This window comes from Xiphias gladius, chromosome 5 (assembly GCF_016859285.1).
Source record: "Xiphias gladius isolate SHS-SW01 ecotype Sanya breed wild chromosome 5, ASM1685928v1, whole genome shotgun sequence".
In the NCBI taxonomy this organism is placed as follows: Eukaryota; Metazoa; Chordata; class Actinopteri; order Istiophoriformes; family Xiphiidae; genus Xiphias; species Xiphias gladius.
The window spans coordinates 6,998,605-7,023,728 of record NC_053404.1 but is presented as its reverse complement, the minus strand read 5'-3'; the positions used below and the strand labels follow the sequence as shown (position 1 = coordinate 7,023,728).

Below are 25,124 nucleotides of genomic sequence, written 5' to 3'. Positions count from 1 at the left end.
CACTGTGATGTTTATCTGAGATCTGATTAACACTGCTGTGTATGGTACAAAGTCCTGCTTTTAGACAGATTTGTTCTGATGACTGATGGATTCAACGTATTATTATTTATGTGCCATTTGCATTTGCAGTGTAATATTCAGCAGAAATGACCAAGTTTTGCTTTTCAAAATCAGAAAGCAACAATTTGAAAAATCTGTATTACTTTCATTGGCAGCAGGTTCTGTCAGGTGCTTCAAGTCAGTTTTCACATTTTCAGTATTTGACAAAGACCAAAGTCTTTCTTGAACTGTAACCAAGAGCTATGAGTGCAATAACTGTGAAAACATCAATCATGCTCTAGTTGCTAGGACTGAGTTGCACCCACTCTTTTTAAATCCATAACTTAATGAATGTCTTAGCTAGTAAAGGTTTTAGTGATATACATATCACTATCACACAGATATTAGAGTAGAAAGACCATCTTTGTGGCAAGGTTATATACAGCGTTAGCTATCTTAGCTTTCTACAGAGAAAAACTTCAAGAGCTCTCATGTTAATTTATCAGTATGACGATGCAAGTTATTAAAATTATATAGATTCTTCACAAATAATAACTAAACTAAAACAAATACTTTCACAAAATTATGGAATATATGAATTGGTAATATAATTTTGAATAATTTGCTTTTTACATAATAAGCCCATTGCGCAGAAAACGGGACTATGTGTAATAATTTAACTAACCAGATGCATCTCCACCGCAACCCTTTGTTTTAGATGAAGTATTGTATTAGCACGTTTTAAATGACCAAATTCAGACTTCTGTTATGACATCATATATTGTTATAAGTCACCGTAACTATTACAATAAGATAAGCAGTTGATCCCAGGACGACTGATCTAATTTGCATTGCTATTAGCAGTATGATGTTTGTCAGAAGAAAGTCTCTAATTTATTTTCAGCTCTGTCAGTCCTTGTTGCTGTAAATTAGATTATAAAACTGCTCAGGTATTTGATCAAATGGAGGCACATGGTCGACAAAATCTTTTGACCATGTTCCCTATTACCTCTTATAATGTTCGATCTAAACAAATCAGATATTAGTATTACGTTTTCTTCCAAAACACATTTGGTATACATATTAGATGTATGTATACATACATTTTAGAAGAAAGGATTTCTTAAATGATGGTATTAAGGAAGGAGCAAGAGTTTCTAATTTTACACCCCTGCACAGATACAGCCTGCTGGCCCGAGGGCTAAACAAGCAAACAGTTATAAGATGTTAAGTTGCACGTACGAGTGATCAATTTTCTTGTATTTAGAGTTTTCTCTTAGGTACGAAAAATTTTTTTCAAGTGGTCCACACCTGTCATATGAGTCAATGACAGACAGTCTGTCTTTCTTTATACCATGAAAAACACTTGTTTGACTTAAGAATATTAATGCCTTAATCTTAGTGAATTCGAAGTCAAAATATAATATCCGAATTAACTAAAATAAAGTATATAATTAAGACAAACTTAATGCAACATCATGTCTTGCCAATTTACTGAAATTATTTTTTAGGTTTTAAGTTTTTCATTTGCTTATTTCAGCACAGCACACTCGCACTCATATGAGCAAACCTCACAGAAGAAGAAGAAGGGGATATGAAGATGTTCTTTCATGAGGCCCATATGACATTGTCTCTGTTAGTTATTTCATTATTTAGTACTGATACAATACCAGTGATTTTTTCCCCCATTAAAATCTGTATACACTACCTTATATTTATGAAAGTGATTCTTATCTAAAGTAACATGAGGCTGCAACTTTACATCACTTGTTAAGTAGAAGGCTCTGTCTATTTTTCTTCTTTTTCCTCACAAAACAAAATTGACAGTAAATATCATAAATAGTAAGTGCAGTAAAGATTTACCACTGACTTCACATTAAAATGCATTTATTGTGAAGCATGTGCAGGAATTAATGAATTATTGTTAACAGTGTCGGTGGCCCACTGTGACTGAATGTAACAGTTGAACCACTGACTTAATAGTATTAAGTGAAAACCTGTAACACTGAGAAATTATGGAAATTCCATTGCTGCTTTCCTTCTAATCTTGCATTTATGGTGCTTCTCATGAGTTGATTTGTTTTCTCTGTTGACATTCTGTGTGCTGATTTTTAAAGTCCAATGGATACATTGACACATTAGGAGGGTGCATTAGTGTTACACCAACATCGCATATCCACTGCCAGGAGATAATTATGAAGAAGTACCAAATCATTAACTGGAAAAGTTACTTACTTGTCAAATTAATACCTGAGATCTGGGAATGTGACACAAAAGACAAGCAGTCAGCACAATATGTCCAATGTTTGTACAGGAAATGTTTCAGCTTTCTAAAACCATCAGTAAAAGACCTCAGATTTTGTGTCAGACTTGAAAAAAAATTCTAGTACAGGAGGTAGAGATACTCACTTCTCCACCCACAGATACTGTAATAGATAAGAACTGAATGCAGATGAGATTCTGCAGTCCTGTCATTGCAGGTTATGTTATGACTAATTGTTGAACGTTATTGAGGAACATTAAGGAAATCACCAGGCGCAGTAAAAATAGACAGGCATTGTGAGAAAAACTATAAACCAGAGTAAACATGAGACAGACTCACAGCACTGGAATGCACTGAATATCTAATGAAATCTAACAAATACCAAGGTCGATTTGTTCTAAACAGGAGATAATAGCTATAAGATAATGGATTGACTGTATGCTCTACAGTGCTATTAAAGAAACAGATGTAATTGAATTGGAACTTTGCTCTCCATAATGAGTTTGCTGAATTGATTTGACAGTGTTTACAAAAGTATAGTTCCTTAATAAACAGGCAAATCTCAAATCAGATAGTGTCCCCAGTCCTGAAACAACACTATGAGGCCTGATTATGTCACTCACTTGATTACAGGGATGTTGTTTTATCTGCTGCCTGCTGATCAAGTAACATAGAGTTTGCTTTGTGAAGGATAAAAAAGAAAGTAAAAGAAATGAGATCATGTCCTCACTTTTATCTGCTATGCAGGCCTTACAGTTTTTACAATTAAGTCAAATATCAATGCATTTTGTTATTTTACCAGTTACGTATGCATCAGAGTTTCATGAACATCTTTCAGAACAAGTTACAGTATGCCTCTGGACTGTTGTGACTACATTTTGTTGATGTTGGGATTGGGAAATATTTAATCGGAGTCAATTTAAAGTCAAATTAAATTACAACATTTATCGTTTTGTGACTGCCCTAATCTTATGCCCCTATTAGCAGGAGAACAATCTTTTGTCTGTGCCTTCCAAAACTGTTATAAATTGATGTGGAAAAGTAAATCTATATCTGTCTTATAATTTGAACAGACTATGGTTAATGTTTGGTTAGGCTTACTCACAAAAATGACTTGATTAGGTTTAAATAGGTTAGAATGGTCAAAATTGAAAGAGCAGTGGATGAGATATGCATAAGAGTTAAATGGTGTCTTACCACTAACAGTTTGCAGAAGGACAACATAAAATGTATTAGAAACTAATTGGTGATATTATTAAAGTAAACCAGACCATAAATCTGCCTTATCTTTGATTGCTGTTCAGTTATGTTGTCTTTGTAGAAAAATATTAGATGTAAATAAATTCTAAGTTATTTCAGGTTGTATACTGTCCCAACAACCTCCACCAATCAGATAGGTGGAGCAGCCTATATGAAGTTTGAGAGGCAAAACCCAGTGGAAAATATGCGCTTGATTTTAGATATCCATTGGTATGGACAGTTCGTTGGGTACTCAAAAGGGGTCACAGTTTGAAAACCTGCTGTAAATACAAGATTGCAACAAAAATATAGAATTATAGTCCCTGATTTTAAAGTTTTATACACAGGCCATTTTATGACCACCAGACCAGTCAACCTAAGCTCAGGCTCATCTGACATGGTACATTCGAAAAAGGAACATTATAACATTAATTATATTAAGCATTCCCGTAGTCATCTCTAATCAGCCCAGAAGTGTAGCTTGATATCAAGTCCCCTGAGCCTTCCATTTCAACCAACTTCATGAATGTAATGACCTCATATATGCAAATGGCCCCCCCATATCTGATCACCACTATATATAATTACCATTTCAGTCCACACATTGGCTGTAGGGTTTCATAAAATATTGTTACATGGTGCTGCACTTAAAAAGTGATGAGAGGAAGAGTGGGAGGGAGGGGGAGAGTTTCTTAGCTGAGATCTAAGAGAGACATGCGCCACTATAACCTCTGCATTATAATCACTCAGTGAAGGATTGTCATCCTCATACCTAATAGCCCATTCTGTAAAGAATACAGCCATCAATCTCAGTATGACATAGGAGATAGTGGAAAAGACTAATTCACTTTGCCTCACATGACAGATTTAATTGGTTTTGTTCAGGATAAATTTTTGAGGCAGCCGCAGTGGGATTGCAAGCAGCACCAACACAATAGATAGATAGATAGATAGACAGACAGACAGACAGAGAGGCAGGCATGACCAAATAGGACACATTTTTGAAAATGTACCTTGCATTTTGTGGTGGGTTTGAGCAATAAATCATAAAAACATCAATGTAACATCTGAGACAACTCACGGCCAGCCTCTTCTTCAGCAGCAACAACAATATACAATATGTCAATTCTATTTCCTGTTTTTATATGTATATCAATTTTATCTATTTATATTAGTTATTGGGCTTTCCAAAGTGACAGTAGTCTAATAAAAATGCATGTAAATTGAAGCATTATTGATAAACTAACATCACATTAAAATTTTCCTCAGCTGATACTTTATGATAGTTAAATATTGTATTTGCCTCTGTTTTTTATTGCCTTATCTTTGACTGATGTTCCATAGTGTCTCTTAAGAAGAAAATTGACGAATAATAACTGAATTTTTAAGCATTCTACCTAATTATGTAATTGTGACAGCTTGTAAAACATCTAAACATGATGATTATGAGACAACATCTGAAGTTATAGTATAAGAGGTAACTTTTTTGTATTTAAGCAGAGTTATGGATGATTATCCTCAATGGACATCAGAGACAAGTCAGGGAACATATAAATTGTTTTCTTTGTTTTTTTAAATTTTGAATAGAGGAACTCCATCTTAAGGCTTCACCCCTCAGCTCCCTCAGGTGGTTGCTGCTTGATTTAGGGTTGGTCATAGCTTTTTCCAAAATAACATCCATGTGTCACTGTGGACTACAGAGGCTGGAAGCTTCATTCAGGCCTCAGCAACTGAAAATGAAATACTTTGCTCCTCCTCTGTCCCCAAAGTCTCTTTGTATCAGTGTGCTTAGAGGCCTCTTTTATTGTTCACAGGTCAGGCACTGTCTCACTCTCACTCACTTCTTTTAAAACCTTTTTGCCACTGCAAGCCTAATTAACTTGTAAATGGAGACATATTGAGACATTGAGTTTTATTGCGAAAACTGGAGGCAGGCACACTGACCAGCAGAGCCTTGCCTACATATTGGTTCAATGTCAGTGTCTTTTGCTGTTGGCTACTCTCTGCGTTGCCATGCTGATGAAGATGGATTAGCGTCCTGACATAGATTGGTGTGACATTAAATAAATGAGATTCTAAGTGAGAAGGATGGAGGAAGAGAATGGGAGGAGTGAATGAGTTCAGCCCTGACCAGAGAAACAGTTGAGTAAATAAGCACCACAGGTCACTCTGGCCCTGTGATCTTGAATTAGTCAGTGGGGGGTAACTCTGAACTGAGAGAGATAGAGATGGCGAGAGAGGGCAGGGAGGTAGTTAAGGGACTAAACAAGCAGCACATTGTCACTGTGGCCCTGTCAGCCTGTGTTATAGCTGAAGAGAAAGTGGGACAAATGGCCTGCGGCTGTCACTGTGCTGCTCAGCCTTTTTTGAAATCAGGCAGCCCTTCAGCCACTTCTTGCCATTCTCAATGATATCACAAGCAATACGTTGTGACTTCTAAAGTGCATGATCAACACTAGTATACAAAACCAATAATAATAATGATACTAGCACTTTATAAAAATAGTATGGTAACTCTGTAATGATCAAAGTGCAATACCATATATTAAACTGAGACTGAGGCTTTTTTTTTTTTTTGCCTTCATGTATATGTCCATTTGATTCACATTGTTTGCATCAGATGGAGACCACATGCTTTGTTTTTTTTTTTTGTGGTTTGAAAGTTCCACCAACCATAAAACAGTGCCACAGTGCCATTGTAGATACTGTAAGTGAATTCAAAAGATAAATTATTAAATCCATCTGCTGATCATGAGCTGTAAACACATCTTGAACTCTTAAATACATTTGAGAAGAGAACTGATGTCCTGTATGAGACCTTGATAAAAAAACTTGATAGAATGTAGCTCTCCTATTGTTGCTAATGAGAACCACCCTATTTTTTCATATAATACTCAGCGATGAGTACAATACTTATGTCCTATAATGAAACGCAAAGCACAGGATAAAGTGCATAAAGTTGTCTTATGGTAGAGTGAGCAACATGAGTATAAAGGATATCTCCAAGCACACACATGATATTTGACTGTATAATTATTTTTCTGTCCTCAGGACAGAAACATGTTTTATTCTCATATAAAAAAATCCATTTTATCTTTAGTAAAATGTCTTCCCTTAAGAAGGGCAAACCCATACTGCAGTAATGCATGTGTGCATTTGTACCATTAATTCAAATAGTGGCCATTATTTACCTCAGTTGCAGAGTGAACAAGCTTTATATTAGAGACAGGCCTTTATCTCTAACTTCCCATTTATTAGTACATTTTATTATATTTTGGCAAGAGACCTCTTTGTCTTTTCATCTGGTGCTTTTTTAAATTTACCTTTGAGGCTATTTGGTGTTAATAGAAACTCTATGTGCTCCATGTATATCTTTTGTCTTGATAAATTCAGAATAAAGTACATTACTACAGATTTACAGAGTCATATCATATACACAGTTCTGCTGCTTTAACTTTCTCCTCTCAAACAGAAAATATTGTTTTCATTCAAATATTGTTTTCATTCAATTATTTCAATCTGCTTAAATTCTGACAGTTTTTCAGCTGCTTTTAAGCAATCAAGCTTGACACTGCCTGCATAGATGATTCACATTAAAAGCTTCCCAGTGGCTAAAAAGGCTTAATCCCTTCTGCTCATGCCAGGCTTTTAATTTGAAACAGCTGTAGAAGAGGGTTAAGTTTTTTTGTTGTGACTTACCATTGCATGAAAATGGCAAAAAAAAACCAAAAAAAAAACCCAGGATTGTTATTTGAGATTCAGACATTTACACCATATTTAAGTAGCTACAACTTCAACTCACTCAGCTTTATCTCTATCTCTGTAGTGTAGATTTATCAGTCATAGTCCCACTTTTAGCCAGGGAGCTCTTGAGGACTGTGAATAAAGAGGCTTACATGGCTGGACAATCTATCTAGAGTGACTGTAAGCTAGATTCTGAGGGCTGTGGCTGTTCCATAGAGGCCCAGGGGCTTTTTTGAGCCCTGCCTTGGAAGGTAGAGAAGACTATTCCTCTGGCCTCAACAGAATGCAATGTCAGTCAAGAGGAAATCTTGACTGTCACAGATAAGCTGCTATTTGATTCTAATGTGAAATGCAAAGTAGTACTGAACACTTTGCTATAGTTTCCTGTAATGGTTTGCATAGTGTTTTCAAGGTGTAGGTCATCTGTCTTCCAAAATGACCCATATCACTGTCCACTTACTAGACATTTACTCCACTTACTAGCATTTTCCAGAGCTTTCAACTACATCTCACAGTCCTCAGTGGATGGAGTTGCTCAGTTGTCATGGAGGTAGCTCACTTTTCATCACATCACCCAAGTATGGAATTTCAAACAAAGTCAAATAATTTCTCTTCAAAGTCTCTTCCTAGTTGACTGCTGACTCCGTGTTCTGACAGTCAAGCCGCATAAGAGAATCCCACTGGGATGCTTATGTTGGCTCATGTTGAGTTAGCAGTGTCTTTCTTGGTTTTATATCCAGTTGGGTTGAAAGTTCCAGAAAGAAGCTAGTAGATAAACTGTGTTAAAGGTATTTTGTCAAACTACTATTTTTGAGGTCAAGAATTAACTCAATTCTAAGATGAACTGAAACTACATGGATAAAGCTAGAGACTCCTTTGGCAGGAGACAGCTTGTGAATTTAGATCAGCCAATTTGATCTCAAAAGGAAGATTACCAACTGGGCAAAGCAGGAAACTGTCCTGGTTCCTCAGACCCACTTCAGCCCCAAGACACTTTCACTATGTGTCAGTTCGTTTAGGATAATTTTACAAATACCAGATTTTTTGTTAATATTGTATGCACCATAAAGCACCAGGAACTGGTTTTAACGTTGTTACTGATTGGTGTAAACTGAAATAGTAGTTTTGAAGCAACATCTGCATTATTACCTAAATTTAGAGGCCCATCTTGGAGCGGAGCAAAGTTAAATTCTGCCTTTACAGGTTTTATTGTTTCAGTTCATATTGTGCTTACATTACGTTACAGTGCTTTATTACTAAATATTATGGTGCTTAATCAAGTTACCACAGACTAATTACTGATTACTAACAGTTACATACACAGCAGACAGAGAAACTGAGGGTTCAGTAGGGGACCACCACTCATTTATGCCCTGAGGTTTCCTAGTGGGTTTAATCTGGCCAAGGGCCCCAGGATTTATGAATTAAGCTAAATGCAAACCAACAGCAAACAAACAAGACAATTTTAAATGGGGCAACTTCAGTGTCACGTATATCAATGCTAATAAAGTGACTGTCACTTTCAGACATAACACAATTCTGAATCATCCTCCTCAAAAAAACAAAAATAAAAAAATAAAAGCATTACCTTGGCATGAAATTGCTTAAATATAAAGATATTGGGGAAAAAAATTAAAAAATATATATTATACTATATATATATGTATGTATGTGTGTGTGTGTGTGTGTGTGTGTGTGTGTGTATATATATATATATATATATATATATATACATATATATGTATTTATATGTATTTATATTGTAAGTTGAGTCAAAGTTTTTTGATTTCAGTTCTCCTCCACCACCTCATCTGCCCTCTTCACCAGTCGACCAGAATATCCAAAATCACTGCGGCACTGTCTAACAGGGCATGACGTCACTGTTTATTCACTGTTATTCACTATTCACTGTCAATCATTAATTGTTTTTTATTAAACCTCACTACAATTGTTGCCTAAACTTAACCAAGTAGTTTTTGTGTCTAAACCTAATGACATCTTCAAGGATTAGTCTGGAGATTTTCTCTAATTTTCTTCTTGTAAACAAATCTAATGTGAAGAGCCAAACCAGCAGTAAATTTATCCTACTGACAATAGTCAGTAGCTGTGTATCCAATACAATAGCTGTGTATCCAAAGCCTGATATCTTATTCTACACAATAATAGGGCTCTATGGCAGAGATGCCATAGACTTGGACCTGGAGGGGGGATTGCTGCAGCCCCTTCAGTGCCCCTACTTCACTCGGCTCTAACTTAAGGGCAAAATCACAGTATGGAAACTCCACAGCTGTCCCTCATGTGCATGGTTTATTGGGGGATATGTGGTTGCACAGTACCATGAGCTTACTTCCTCTCTCCTATATGTTCCAGTGTATTGCACAGCTGTGTCTGGATAGATGAAGCCCACTGACAAAGCAGTCACACAAGCTCCGGGCTATGTGAGAAAGTGGTGCTGCCAACAGCGGCAACTTTGACTCACAAATAAACTGTTGCTCAGACCATCGGAATACTATTTTGTATCTCTGTTTCTCTGGCCTTTATTTCTACCAGATTACAATAACAGAGACCGTGCTGTTCCTGGTCCAGTACACATCCAAAGAGTTTGACCGGTCAGAGAAGACGGTGGCCACTGGGGACTGCTGTTACCTCAACCCACTGGTGCGCAGAACCTTCCGGTTCCTTGGTAAGTCTTAGGATTATGTCTAGTTTGTAATTACTGCAAACTGGTACAATATTTTTACTACTCAGTTTTTAGACATGTGGTTGACTTTCACTGCAGCATTTTTGTGAATGGCTATGCTCACAGACACAACTACCCATTCACCTCTTAAAAACTAGTTGGGATGTGGAACATTTGATGTTTTTCAGACCGGTTTCCTCCCACAGTCCTAAGACATGCAAGCTAGGTTCAAGTTTATTCATGACCTTACTTGCTTTTTTGGAGCTTTCAACTGCATCTCAGGATCTGACAGGATGAAAGTGGTTTACTCCTCATGGAGACTACTAATCCTCTTGCTGATTAGTTCAGGAGTGAATATGTGTCACGAGTAGCAGAGGAACCCAAATGCAGAATACAAAAGTCAGAGTTCAGAAACAACAAAAGTGAGTTTATTATAAACTCAGCAGAGAGATTATAGGAATAAGAGGGGAATTTTGGGCAAGGGGCTGAGGGAAGCGGTCAGTAGGCAGAGAGGGAGCTGTGAGGTGAGCAGGGAAGGTGGAAGACGGGGAAGCTTGGGAATGGGTAGATGAATGGGCAGGCAGGAAGGGTCTGGAGGGGCAGAGGGAAGCAGGTTGCAGATCGGGGGGGGGGGCTGTGTGGAGAGCAGGGATTGCAGCTATGTTGGGAAGCTGGAGAAGGAGTAGATGAGTGGGCAGGCAGGTGGTGTTTAGAGGGCTGGTGGCTGGCAAGGTAAACAGGTGGTCTGGAGCATGGGACTCTGAAAAGCTGGCAGGCAAGCTTATCTGCCAGACTGGTGAAAACAACAATCTGGTGAAAGGTGTCTGTGGGACTGCGGAATATATACTGCTGACTTGATGACCTACAGCATAAATGTCAGATGTCGATAAACCAGGATGCTTTCTGAAACACACATTTTCTCACATACACATGCACACACATATTCCTGTAAGTCTATACAGTAGCACAAACAGTATAGGTGTATACAGACTTGCAAACATGCATGCATTCCAGCAGGTAAAACAGCCAAAGACACACACAAAGAGTCCCAGTCTGTCAACCACACATTGTAGCATAACATTGGCCTCTCCTCGCCCCCTTTCATCCTTATGTGAGAGCAGCACATAAAGCTGCAGAAGAGGATTATTACCTAGATCCCTGAGGGGGAATCCAGTAGGTGACCTGACTTTAACCTAGCATTTACACATCCTGCATGCCATTAATACTGCTCATTAATGTTAAGAGGCCTCACATTCCAGGCTAAAGCTCCCTCGATCCCTAAGAGACTGGAGTTGGTTATCATGCTATATACACTGGTACAGTGTTATATCTGAATAAGGCTCATGTCTTAGTGTTAATTGATGTCAATTTTAAAGAGCACTGTGGAATGACTTTTCATTAAAGTTGTCTCTTCCTGCACAGAGGAAGGAGGATAGATGGCTACAGCTGCCAAGTTTCCTTTGTATCTTTGCGTTTCTTCAGCAGGGATAGAGCACCACAGTAAGAATCCACTTTCCCTGCAAGAGGAAAAATTGATTAAAGAAATATATGATAATCTAGTCTTGCTAAATCAAAAGAAAAGGACTGTTTTTGTTTTTTCTTGAAGATGTTTCTTAATTATCCGAGAGGTTCAATCAGTTCCATTGACTGGTGGGGAGTACTGGGTATTTTAATATCATCAGAGTCACATAGAGTAAGATACGACTTGTTGTATAAGTGCCTCATAAGTATATGGAAGCCATTCTCATTATCCTTTCAATCATGTGCATAAGGTAGTGTCCAACAGAATGAGATTTAAGATACAAGTAACCAAATTGAATTTCGTTTGAAGGGTGGTTGGTAAGCTTGAAAAAAAAATAGTTTCTACGATGTGTTGTCCGACAGGCAGGACACAAAGCTTGTCATTATAGAGAGGAGCTAAATGCAACAGTTGGAGAAAATGGTGAGGGATTTCATAACACTGCTAACTGTTAGACATTCCAGCAACCATTTTGGTTGGATCACACTGAGAATTTTAGAGACAGGGTCAGAAGCTTGGAGTAGAATACCTGGCTGGTTAGGGCAACTGATTTGGAAATCACCTGGATGCTTCACTCCAGAGGTTTTCCAGGTACATACATTGGAAGGAGATCCCAGGGCAGACCAAGAACATGCTAGAGTGATTGCATATCTTCTTATGCCTGGGAATGTTTTAGGATACCCCAGGAAGAGTTGGGGAATTTAGCTATGAAAAAGAACATCAGGGCTACCTTACTTAATGCTTGGTCAGATCAGAGTGGAACAGCAGAGATCATCCACAAATCCCAGTGCAATATATGGTGCTAGATAACTTGCTTAATGACTTCCCACAGTTTATTCAGGCCACATATTTACATTATTGACTTCTGTCTCATACCTCTCCATTTCTCTTTTGTGGACCAGTTTATATTCCATCAGAGGAAAGTTAAGTGAAAGAGTAACAGGGGGGGCTGTTGCTCGCCTACCTCTCTCTGAGCCTTGGAGCCAGGACTCCTGTGTTGATCTGACTTACATATGGTAGGGTTTGTGTGTGTGTGGGATCAGAGGGCATTATTTCAAAGGTTTTGGTGCCAGAGGATGGTACAGAAATACAGTAACGGGCCTTCTCTGCAGGGCTCAAACTGCACCTGCTGGCAAAGCAACATTGGAGCTGCCTGCTTCCCTGGTACAGCAGAAGACTAATAGAATGAGGCTGGGAACCTGATGTTTGTTTCTTCTTCGTCTCTTAAAATGGAAAAGTATAAGATGAAGTGAGTAAGGATTCTAAAAACATATAGTTCATGTTGTAACAAAATATCATAATACCACACACAGATGGTTGACAAATGAAAGGAAGGCCAACATAAGGTGTCTTATACTGGGATATTCTACACAATGTCAGCCTGATATGGTCTAACAGAGCTGGGGCATCAAGAATAAAAATGAGCAAAAGATGCAACATTTGCTAGTTTCATCTTGTGTAGTGAGTCACAGTTGAAGCCATCAATGAGGTGACAATGCTGCATGATTGGTCAGTCGGTTGGACAATCTACAAGAGGAGTCGTCGTGAGCTTTGTGAATATGAAGTAAGAAACTTCAACTTAAAGCTTGCACTCTGCACACAGTACATGATGCTTTGTGGAATAAATAATTGATTACATCTTGCAAGCGGAAAATAAAAAGGGGAGGTGTCATCCTACTGTGGACTGGCTCCAGTAAGCTAGCTATCATCATCTTAGTGATTGTGGAGCATTCAATCCATAACGTGACTCTAGAAACTGTCAATCAAGTTCATGTGGATACACTGTATTAAAAGTGGCTTTGGGAATACTGTGAAGGAAGAGAGAACATGATTTAAACACTAGTATGGAAGAACAGGTGGAACAGATTGTCACTGAAAAAAGACAAGTGAAAATGAGGGAGGAAACAAGGAATATGCTTAATACAGCAAAGAGGGAGTAAGATAGATCAGCTAACTAGTAAAATGAGGGGGGTAAAACAACTTCAGGGTGATGATGCTAATGTTGGTACTGTAAATCAAATACTTAGAGTTAATTACCAAAAGTTAAGAATTTAGAGAGAGGAATTATGCTCTGAAACAGTTCTTAGAGAGGAATTTAAGGAGGACAGCTTGGTTGTTATGAGCCTAAAGCACTTGAGACCAGCCTTTTCATTGCTGGAGGTGGTTTAGGAACGTACAATGCAAGCAAAGCTATGTGATGAAGAAGTTAAGCCTTCAGATAACATATCCACAATATTATGTTACTGGTAGAAGGATTGAAAAACGTGGATCTGAAATTGGGAGTTTTGTGTCATTCACAACATCATCAGTTCACCTTAAGGCAGGAGTGGGAAGAGCTGCACTGCTAGCTAAGGCTGCTGCATTAAAGCAGAAACAAGAGTTGGAAAGGCAAGAACCTGAATTAAAGGCTAAAAGAGAGGAGTTGGAGTTGAATACAGCCATAGCAGCTTTGGATGCTAAACTTAAAGTGTTGGGAAATTTTAGACTGCCTATATGTCAACAGTAAATTCAGCAGAAGGAATGGATGTGGAAATGGAAAGCTTAGCATCACACACAAGGCATGAGCCCAACAGTCACGTGGATGATGGTCAAGTCCAGCTTCCCGACCCACAGCCAAGTAATTCTTTCCCTGCATTGCAGCCACCCAAGAACATTAATAATGGTAACACTGTTACGGACACATGTTGTGTTATGCAGCAGCAAGCTAATATCTCAGAGCTAATGATGAAACAGCACAAGGGAGCTACTTTGCAGCCACTGGACATTCCTACCTTTAAAGGAGACCTGCTGGACTACCAACTGTTAATAAGAGCCTTGGAGTAGCATTTAGTTGAGGGCCGCACTGATAATGCAAAAGATGGTCTCTACTATGTGGAGCAGTTTACTAGAGGTCAGCCTACGGAGCCAGTTAGAAGATGTCGTCATATGGGTTCTAAGAGAGGATACAACAAAGCCAAGCAGCTACTAAAAGAACATTTCAGAAATTAAAACAAACTTGCAGTAGCTTACAAAGACTTAAATTGGGCTTCCATCAAACCTGAGGATGGAGAATCTTTAAACGCCTGTTCACTTTTTCTGACTGGATGCTGCAACATCATGATGGACATTAGCCACCTGGAAGACATGAAGAATGCTGCCAACATGAAGGCCATTGCCACAAAGCTTCCTTACAAGTTGAGAGAAAGAGGGAGGACTGTGGCAACATTCAGAAGCAGCAGCACAGAAAAGCCAGCTTTAAAGTGTCACAGTCTGCCTCCCAAATTGCCCTCAGTCCCTTCCTCCAGCCCCTGCTCACTACTAGCTACTTTCGTGTAGAATTGTGTTATCTGTTTCTGCCTGCTTGCCTGCCTGTCAACTCACCTGCCTGATTAACCACCTGTCTGCCTGTAAGCTTGTTTATCTTGATTAAAGTAACTCCACTGAATATGCCTGCCTTTGGGTCTGTGTTTGGGTCCTCAGCTTGATATAAAGATCATGTTGACTTTATCCACAAACAAGCCAATGGATCATTTTTGGTGACATAAAGGATAGCCTATCAGTAAAATCAGCCACAAAAGTGCATGCACAATTCATAACACAGGAAAAAGGGAGACGCAAGAAAAAATTCACGTTAAGTGCGACGCACATTGACCACCAGGTTAAAGACCCAGTGAAAGACGGTGACCAAAGCATGCACATGAGCCCCTCGGACAGCGCAGTAACAAGACCTATGCATGTTTTATAAAGGAGAACACAGCATAGACTCCAACAAAAAGGATGCAACAGAATTCACACAAGGATAAAATTTATTTTTTGTGTTGCAAAGGACAATGCTCAGCTGTTTAAAGTGTGGACATATAAGCAACAGCTGCAAAGAGAAGCTGTGTTGTCAGGTATGTTCTTTAACATATCCCATTCTCCTGCACATAAAAACATGAGATGACGGAGCTGAACAGGACAACAAAGCTGATGACAATGTGGGTAACAGTGGTAGCCTTGTAGTCACTAGTGCAATGGAGTGTACTGAAAATAAAACATGTGGAATCACTGGGGCCAGTGAAGAAGAGTGAATGCCTACCTTTATCCAGGGAGCACAAACTGATTCTGTGGAGAGACATAAATGAACCAACTTAAGTCAGTTGAAGGAAAACATGCATCATACTGAGAACCACGGGCAATGACAGGCCAGTTGATGCTAATGAGATGTATGGTCTTGAAGTCAGCAATCTTTCTTAGGAAAAATATCCAGTTGTGAATGTACAGGAGTTGTTTGTTTGCATATTTTATGTTGTTGTATTTTATCTCCCATTTGATTTACTTTTGAATGTTCTGGGTTTTTTGTTTATAGTGCCTTTAAAGTAATTTATCACAACTTTTTACATTTTATTTTGGTAATACTGTTCATTGTATTTTTGTTTTACTACAGCCCTTTGAGACATATTTTTTGATATTGGGCTATAATAAACTTTGAATTGCCTTGAGTAAAATTTCTTTGAGCTTCCAAATGAATTCACTACGAAGACAATTCCTGTAAACCAGGAGAACATTCCATGACAAGATTTGATATGATGGCCTCACCTTAAGGATGTCTGCATCTCAGAAATCAATGCCAATGTTGGACTGATCAGAGCTAATGCACACAAGGCCATGAACTCATAAACAGTGTCATTGATGGACCCTATGCGACAAGAACCAGGCTAGGATGGACTGTAAATGGACCATTAAAGGCAAGTGCTGCTAACCAAAAAAAGGAAAAAAACATGCAAGGTTTCAGCAAACTGCATCTCAGTAGCACAACTTGTGGTAAGTTGTGGCAGTAGCAATTTAAAGTGGATTTACTTGAGAGAGAAAATGATGAACAGTTATAGATGTCCAAGAGGATCATCACTTTATGGACATGGTCACAGAATTAGCTAAACTTGTGGATGGGTGTTACAGCCTATGTCTTCCATTAAAAAAACAGAAGGTCAACATGCCAAACAACTGTCAAGCTGCTGAACAGCAAGCACTAAACTTACAGAGGAAGTTCAATAGGAACCCCAACTTTCACCAACAGTACAGTACCTTCATGACCAACCTCAATGACAAAGGTTATGCTGTGCAGGTGCCAGAAGACGAACATAAACGCAGTGATGGTAAAGTATGGTATATACCTTACCATGGGGTATACCACCCTGTTAACCAGAAGTTCTACTGTGCATTATACCAAGGCACATCACTGAATGAGCAGCTTCTGCAGGGACATGACTTAACCAGCAGCCTTGTGGGTATCATAATATAGTTCAGACAAGAACTAATGACACTAATGGCAGATGTTGAGGCGATGTACCACAAGGTCAAGGTGGCAGGGGATACAGCCCTTCTCAAGTTTATCTGGTGGCCTGGTGTAGACAACAAACAAGATTTGCTGGAACACAAAATGGTGGTGCACATATTTGGCACTACTTCCTCACTTAGCTGTGCCAGTTTCGCCCTGAGGAAGAGCACTGAGGATCATAGGAAAGAGTTTGACCCTGATGTAGCCAACACAGTGCTACAGAACTTATATGTGGATGACTGTCCATGGCTACAGAAGAGAATGCAATTGCACCGTGTCAGGATCTATGAGCTTTCTGTGCAAAGGGAGGTTTCCGCCTCACAAATGGGTCAGCCGTCCTCACTCAATTCCAGATAGTGAACTGGCCAGTAAGGTAAAGAACTTGGATCTGGAACAAGACAAACTCCCAATGGAGAGAACAAAGGGTGCCCACTGGTGTGTACCTTTCAGATTAAGATTACCATCAAAGACTATCCTTTCACCAGAAGATGTCTGCTCTCAGTTGTTAGTTCAATCTATGAAACCTTAGGAGTTCTTGCACCAGTGGTGTTGCCATCAAAGAAAATCCTGCAGGATTTGAGTCATATGAAAATGGGCTGGTATGATGACTTACCATAAGAGGTCAAACAGCAATGGAGGGACTGGCCAACAAAGACTCCCAACCTAAATGCATTCAAAGTAGACCGATGCATCAAACCACCAGGGTTCGGAAAGCTTACACATGCGTAGTTACATCACTTTGTGATGTAAGTGAGGATGCTGAAAGACACTACAGTGGAACAATGGAATATATGGACACCACCAAAACATAGCAAACTGTGCATCAAGAGGACAAATTTTGAGGCTTTCATGACAAGTGACACCTGAAACTCTAGTCCAGATTTTCTTCATGGCCCACCAGAGGAATGGCCAAGAAACCCTGAAGATTGTGAACGAATTATGCTAGATCGCCCTGTGGTAAAAAATAAATCAAATATTGAATACGTGAATAATTTTTTGTGGACCCTTGGGAATACCCAGAGATAAATGGTGGCATTTTATGTCGAAATATTTTTGTGTACCATATTTTTTTCGCCACTCTCCCTCTCTTTGCTAATGTCAAGTGTTCTACCGTTTACACGTGACACGTTGCATGTGCATGCTTGGGCTGTGCGTATGTATTTCTGTATGTGTGCCCAAGTGTGTGTATTCATGCACATCAGTATGTATGCTTACACGTTTGTTGCCATTATTTACATCTGCTGGAGAGCAGTACAGCATCTTATGAGCCCGGCAGCTCTACTTCCCTTTCACTCAGGCCTGGCGTTGCTTTGTATAATGACTCACAGGACCATGTTGTTTCAAAAAGATTAAATTTAGAACACAGCCGAGGGTCTTGGTGCACTCACACAGTCAACTTCAGCATTGTGTTTTTACCTTCATACATTTTAAGGCTTTGCTGGTTGAACTTTAGACTTATGAAGTTCATACACAGCCTCCTCTTTCAGTGACATTATGTACAAGAGTTTAAAAAGATGTGAGGCTACCTCCTTGGGAACACACAGTGCTGTTAGTTTAGTTTTAAAGTGCAACAACACTATTGGTAAAGACCTTTTCTTTTCAACATGAGTCCCTTGGTATACATCCTCAAATAAATCATTGTCAAGCTTTCAGAAAATACACATTTACACATTTAACATGACTGTGGAAAGAATTTGTCTAAAATAATACTCAGACTACAGGATGTTTTTGTCTGTTGAGATGGGTGGATTAGGTGATCATAGAATCATAACTACCTTCTATGATTTTGCCAAGAGATATGCTAAACTACATGTCGGACCCCAACAAATCACAGATTGCTGTTTTTCACATTTTGCATGAAGTAGGTGTCATATGTGTGTCCTTTCCAGTCAGTAGAATGAGGCTATGAGTGTATGTGAGCCGCAGACGTGTGTGCAGAGGATGATGTCACACTCCAACCCAGTCTCCCTAGAATTTATGTCTGTATCTCACAATTTACACCCATTGCGAACAATCATTGCTAATGCAGGAAGTAGAGTAAAGAGCAAGAGTCCATGTTGTTTTTATAAGATGATTTTAAAGTGCAGTTGTAGTGAGCCACTGCAAGGTTACTAAAAGTTTGGAGGTTGACCATGGATTTTTGGGTCTTACAAGGATGCCAAAGCATGCCACTGTCATCTGAATTCTTGATTTATACATGATTCAGCAGTGCAACCACTGGACCGGCAGGAATTCTCACAGCAGCTCATTTCACCAAGAGCTGTCCTCTATAATCAATCCTCAACAGTACCACAGAGCTGCCCTGCCTTCCTCTCTCTCTTCCACCTCTCAGTATTAATGTTTTATAATCTATGTCAAACTCCTCTGTCAGTAAGAGCAGCATCTCCAAAGACTGCAGTGTTGCTGATGTTGCTCTGGTTTGGTTCAGCCTCCCTCCCAAGGTTGCGCTGCACCATGAGCACTCTTTCAACATGTTCTAAAAATTGTCTCTCAAAATGATAATTTTCAACCTTGACAATGTTTTCCCCGTCTTTCATGTTGCATGCTCATTTCCACTGTTGTGTTTTTGCACTAAACTCAAAGACTTGAGTTTGTGAAAATGTTTCTCCATTATGTGTTAATCCATATATTGCTTCAGTTTATTCCAAACAAACTAGACACATTAATCACATCACTTCCTGTGCTAGAACTTCACATTAAAATTGAACTTTAGATGTAATTAATCAGTTAAATGAATCATTGACGTAGAATAGGAAAATACACTTTTATTCATGTCAAAAGATTCTGTATCAGAAAGTCTAATCTGGGACATGTTCTTTTCACGTGTATCAGGAATAAATCACAATCATGAGCAACAAACACGTACATGAAACCATCAGTCACTCAGCAGTCACTTTGTTTAGAACCTCATTTTAATAGATTCAAAAAAATAATTAGTTTATTAATTGAATGCATTTTCCATTGTTTATAAGTGTTGCATCATCAGCAGTTGGTATGATATACAAAACAAGTTCACCTTCTGCTGGTTCGCTCCTATGGGAGCTCCTATGGAGCAAACCAGCAGCAGGAAGACCACTACGTTGATTTCCAGAACTGAAATGATATTTAGTAAATTGATCAATTTGTATGTACCTGGTGACTGAGGCATTTCCCTCCTGCTGAAGTGGAGCAGCTGGGTGTTGTTCTTCTTTGCACTTTCCTTCCTGTTGCCAGTGCAAAAGAATTGTGCACTGATTCATTCATATCAGTACTGAAAAGCTAAGTGCTGTAATGATGCCTATTGGCAAAGCTTGTTAGCAGTCTAATCTGTAAACGGGAAAATGGCTGTATTCACAATGGTGCAGCTGTAAAAACACATACTGGCACACTACAAAAGAGCGGTGAAAACAAAATTAGCCTAAATCATTGGAGAAATTTTAGACTGATTTCAAAACATTTGAAAAAAATTATGATTAAATATATGCAAAATCTGATATCTGTAGCTGGTCAGAATCCATGGATTAGAAAACACTTATGGCTTTTATATTTTATGAACATTATGGGACATTTTTCTACTCATTGTGCATTGTGTACAGTATTTCTATCGCAGAATATTACATCAGATTTGCTCTGTGGTCATTTACTAAAACAATTTATTTCAGGAAAATGACCACGTAAACACAAAAATTTTGGTTTAGTTGGTCGAGACCAAGGACAAAAATTATCCATTGTGGCCTTTGTGTTCTGATCTGGTTCATCAGGGATCCCCGCATTCACATATTGCATGTGTTCCCATGTAACCAAATGATCTTGTATGTTATATATTGCTTACATAATATGGTCCCCATGATCAGTGGATGGATTTAATAGAAGACTGATTCCCCCCCTTTCCAGGCTATTTCAGACCAGTTGTTTGGCCCACACTTTCATTAGTAGCTTTCAAACAGCCTAGAAAAGATGAACCAAACAGGCAAAGAGTTTGTTTTAACCAGAGCAAACAGGTTAGGTGTGACATGTTTTCAAACTTGTACTTTGCTTGCTCTGGCAAAAATCAGTGGGTGAGTTGGTAAACTTATTGCATTTTCTCCTGGTTGGTTTCCTTTCACACAAAAAAATTCAAGCTAAACAAGGTGCATCACTGAAAGCCACGTGAGAATGACTGCAAGCTCTGGTCATTGGTGACGTGTGTGGGGTGGGAGTGAGAAAGTTAAGTCCAGAAGAAGGCCCTGAAGTTGTTCCTACCTGCCCAAATATCATGAAGACAATGTACTTTGATGTTAGCCCAGGTCAGACTTTGAGAATGCAAATCACACTTGCCTATGGGAGTCATTTAGCTCAAACTAGCAGAGTATGCCTTGTAATTTGATCAAATGAAGGTCAGATCACATTCTTATGTTGTTTGTGACTGGACCAAGACCACTTCCTATAAAATGGTCTTGTTTCCGCACCCGTGTGCGACTGCTGTGCCCAATCAAATTGTACTAAGGGGAAAGATTGTTGCAACTGATAGTTACAGGGGTATCTCTACAGAACTGTAGCCAGTCTTAAATCTACAAAAACTATCAAGTTATGTCAAAAGTTACCAGCCACACTTATTGCAGAGAGGCACGGTTGATTTTCTATGCTTTTATTAAGCAGGCCATATTACATCTGATGCGAATTAGATGTAACTCATCATAACAGCAACAAAGTCTCACTGTAGTAATTCCAAATGTGATGTCTTTTGGTTGTCAGAATATTGACTTTTAAGACTTTGAACTGTATTAACTTGGTTTGAAAAGATAAAATACAAACAAATTAGAGGTCAGTGTGGTTTAAAAGTGTCTTTATTTCTAATCCAATCATTAATTGCCATAAGGGATTAAACTTGAACCTCATCAATTGCTCTTTAGTGCCAAAAGAGCTAGATGATAATAATGATGGTAAATTCTGTGTTTTGATATGGAACACTCGTAATCTGAAATGAATCTGCAGATACAGTAATTGAAATAGGTAGAAAATGACAAACATCTAATCGGCCCAACACTTCTGTGCAGCGTCTCCGACTAGTGCAGTTGGCTAGATACTATCAGTGAGCACAGATTTAAGTTGCTGTCTCTGTACAGACATTATGGTACCAAATCTGACAATGTCACTGAAGTTAATAAAATCTATAAACACTAGAAAAAGAAAGAAACACTGAAATGAGTTATGACAGGCTTTGGGAGAAAACAACATGAACTTCTGTCCAATCCACAGTCTTGATGTAAAATAACTGGAAGGGGGAAATTAAACCCAGTAGCAATTAGTTATCTTATTTAAATCTTCAAATCCTTGGCCTGTTGCCTTGATATCAGAAAAATTGATTCACTTAATAAAACTGGAAACAGATGATATTGTAAAAGGAATTTCAGCCAGGAAACAAAGTACCAAGCAAGCAAAAGATATGCAGAGTGGCAGCTCACCATTGGCCCCATGTAACCAGATTGCTTGGTCTGCAGCAATGGCTGGTCCATCCTTTGTCGAAAAGCTGACCATAATGTAAACAAGCTTTTAGTAATATGGAGATATATTTCCATTTTTTCCCCAGGATGTCAGTTTGTTGGCGCAGCAAAGAAAAGATCAAGCTGTCTGCTAAAACTGGAATAAATTCTGTTGAAGTTTGTTTCATAGATTGTAACCTTTATTTTAATGGCATTTAATGACTGTATAAAATCAACAAATGACTAATTCTACAGGACCTCCTAGACCACGTTCCTGGTAAGTCTTTAAAGTGCAAAATCCTTTTAAAACATTACAGTGTTAAATGGCAGTTACAAGTCAGGTGTGACTGCAGTAATGGAGTCTTGTCTACTTCTGCCTAATCCTGGATTTGTCTATACTGAGTGTCAATATAAGAGCATGATGTTGAATCAGCCATATGGCCAGAGGAAACTTCTTTAAGCATTTATTAATCTTTAAAAATTATAATGGGAAAATTATAGAAACATTGTCAAGCTTTCAATTTAATTTGGAAGTAAGTAAGGAATTGAGAAAGTAGTTCATTTAAAATTGTGAGAGGCTGCTGCACAAAATGTGTGGTTACAACATGAGCTGTCACTCATGATGTAACCACATTTTAAGGGTTGCTGTTGGTTGAAGTCTGCATTTGACATGTTTTTGTTCATGCTAGAGATGTTATAACCAAGGACTGTTTGAACCCAGAAGCAGAACATACCTCCAGTTGAACAAGTTGAACAGGATTTGTTGTAAAGGTAATGAAGGCTGAGGCCTAGGTGAGGACTGAGAGATGAAGGAGAGGCAGGCAGGCAGGCAATATGTGGCAGTGCAGAAAGGCCACTGGTAGTTGACACAATGCTACAAGATGTTTAGCAGCAGGCAGATAGGCAGGTCCTGGAGCAGAGGTGATATAAGGTTAGTAAAAAGGCAAAACATGCAGAAGCAAAGAACTTGAGCAAAAAAAAATACACCAACACCTTTGCATTTGTACCACACAGGTAGACTAAACAATCTGGCACTGGAGAACCGGGGTTTAAATACTGCACGCTGATGAAATGATGATGAGCAGGTGAGCTGGCTGATGCAATCAGGAGGAGGAGTAGAGTGGAGCAGGTGAGGTGCAGAATGGATCGCCATGCCCAGAGACACACAACCAAACACAGACAAACAGGGAGAGAGATGCAACCACTGCAAACACAAGGAAAGGGGAAACCATCTAGAAAACTTCCCTCAATCGTTAAAAGATATAGTGGACAGTGACAGTGAGAGAAGAGGAGTAACACGATAGGAAAAAAAACAAAAAAACAATACCCATGACACACCACAGCCACCTGGGGGTGGAGGATGCTACAGAACCCTCAGAAACACTACGTCCCACAACTCTGGGGTAAGAGCAATGTCTTGGTGTGGAATTTTCTCCACTTGAAACTCCATCTGGTGAATGCTGCTATGCTCTTTGATTTTGAATTGGAGTGAATGAGGGCACCAAAACATCCAGGACTGTCACTGGTTTTAATGGGTGCTGGAGAACAACACACAGGTGAATGGACACACAAACAATTCTGGTTTACTGCTGGTATTCTTCCCAGGAAAAAAAGGCTTTGGTATTCAACCCTAGTCTAGACTGAAAATAAAATTATGAAAGCAGCTCATCTGATCATTTCTGTCTATCATGGTGGAAATCCTATTCTTTGATTTCTCCACAACCAAAAATATTAACAAATTTCACTGCTGGTGTTGTGTACTTTAAATACTAACTGATTCTACCTCAAAGGGAAAAAACTCAAAATTAATCTTTTTCAGATGAATACATTCAACTGCCATATGAATTCATGCTTAAACACTTTCAGCTTAGTCACATCTTCATATTCAACACTCAGACCAGTGTCCTGGGGTCTCTACCTGTGACGTGTGTGTTAAAGTGTTTGTGAGCACAGGGGCCTGGGAAACCGTGATAACTTTGAGACTGACTGGGTTGTGCATCACACTGCAGCATTGTAGAGTCGCTGGCAACAGCTCAAAGAAGAGATGCATCAACCCTGCTCACCCTCCAACACACACACACACAAAAACACACACAAACAGTTATACATTAAGACAGGAGGATCACATACACTCAATAAGCATGTGCACTTAGACTCCACAGCACATACACATGCATGGCTAAACAGTGGCTCTGCAGCAGATTACGACATTGCTTGAAGCAGGCAATCTGAATTAGAATTATGCCCTAATAAGCAATTTTTGGTTGTCCTTTTCTCAAAAGCCAACATAGATTGTGGGGGTAGCTAGCGAATGTAAGTCATCGGTGAAACACAGAACAGCCACACTTACACGCTCATGTCGGTGAAAGTGGGACAGTGTCAGAGCAATGAGCTATGCTCAGCGGATGATTCACACAGTGCTTGAAAAAATGTATTTGATGCTCGTTAAGAAATGGACCCATCAGGATCTGAAGCCTCACACCACTCCTCTGTGTGGCTGATGAGGAATGAGAAAGGAAAAGCAATTACTTAGACAGTGACATTTAAACAATAACTTGTGTGAAAGAAGAAGACGTGCTTGCTTAATGGCTATGTTGCCTCGTAGCTTCAATGCCTGGGTTGAATTAGTTTATAGCAGCAGAAACACTTGACAGTGAGTGGAAAAGCTTGTTGCCCCAGCAAATAATGCATCCTATATCCTGTTTGTGTTTGTGGCATGGTGAACACCTCCTTCAGTGTGTTACAGAGAGCTGTCTGACTAAGCACCTGTTTGGTAATTTAGTCTGACAGAGGGCTCGTGTAGGAGAGAAGCAATTATTTCTGTTATAGCCATTCAGTCATTGAGACGTAAAGCCTGGCTCGTTTGGTTAAGAGCAGTCATAATTCACAGATGGTGCGGCCTA

The 25,124-nt window shown here is 39.1% G+C and overlaps 1 protein-coding gene across 1 annotated transcript in view; it reads left to right on the top strand.

Moving 5' to 3' along the window:
• plppr5b (phospholipid phosphatase related 5b) overlaps nt 1–25,124 on the top strand; it is an 88,468-nt gene that overhangs the window by 31,954 nt on the left and 31,390 nt on the right. Inside the window, exon 4 of the mRNA XM_040127348.1 lies at nt 9,836–9,968. Within this exon, the coding sequence (XP_039983282.1) occupies nt 9,836–9,968 (133 nt within the window). The remainder of the gene's footprint in view (nt 1–9,835; nt 9,969–25,124) is intronic.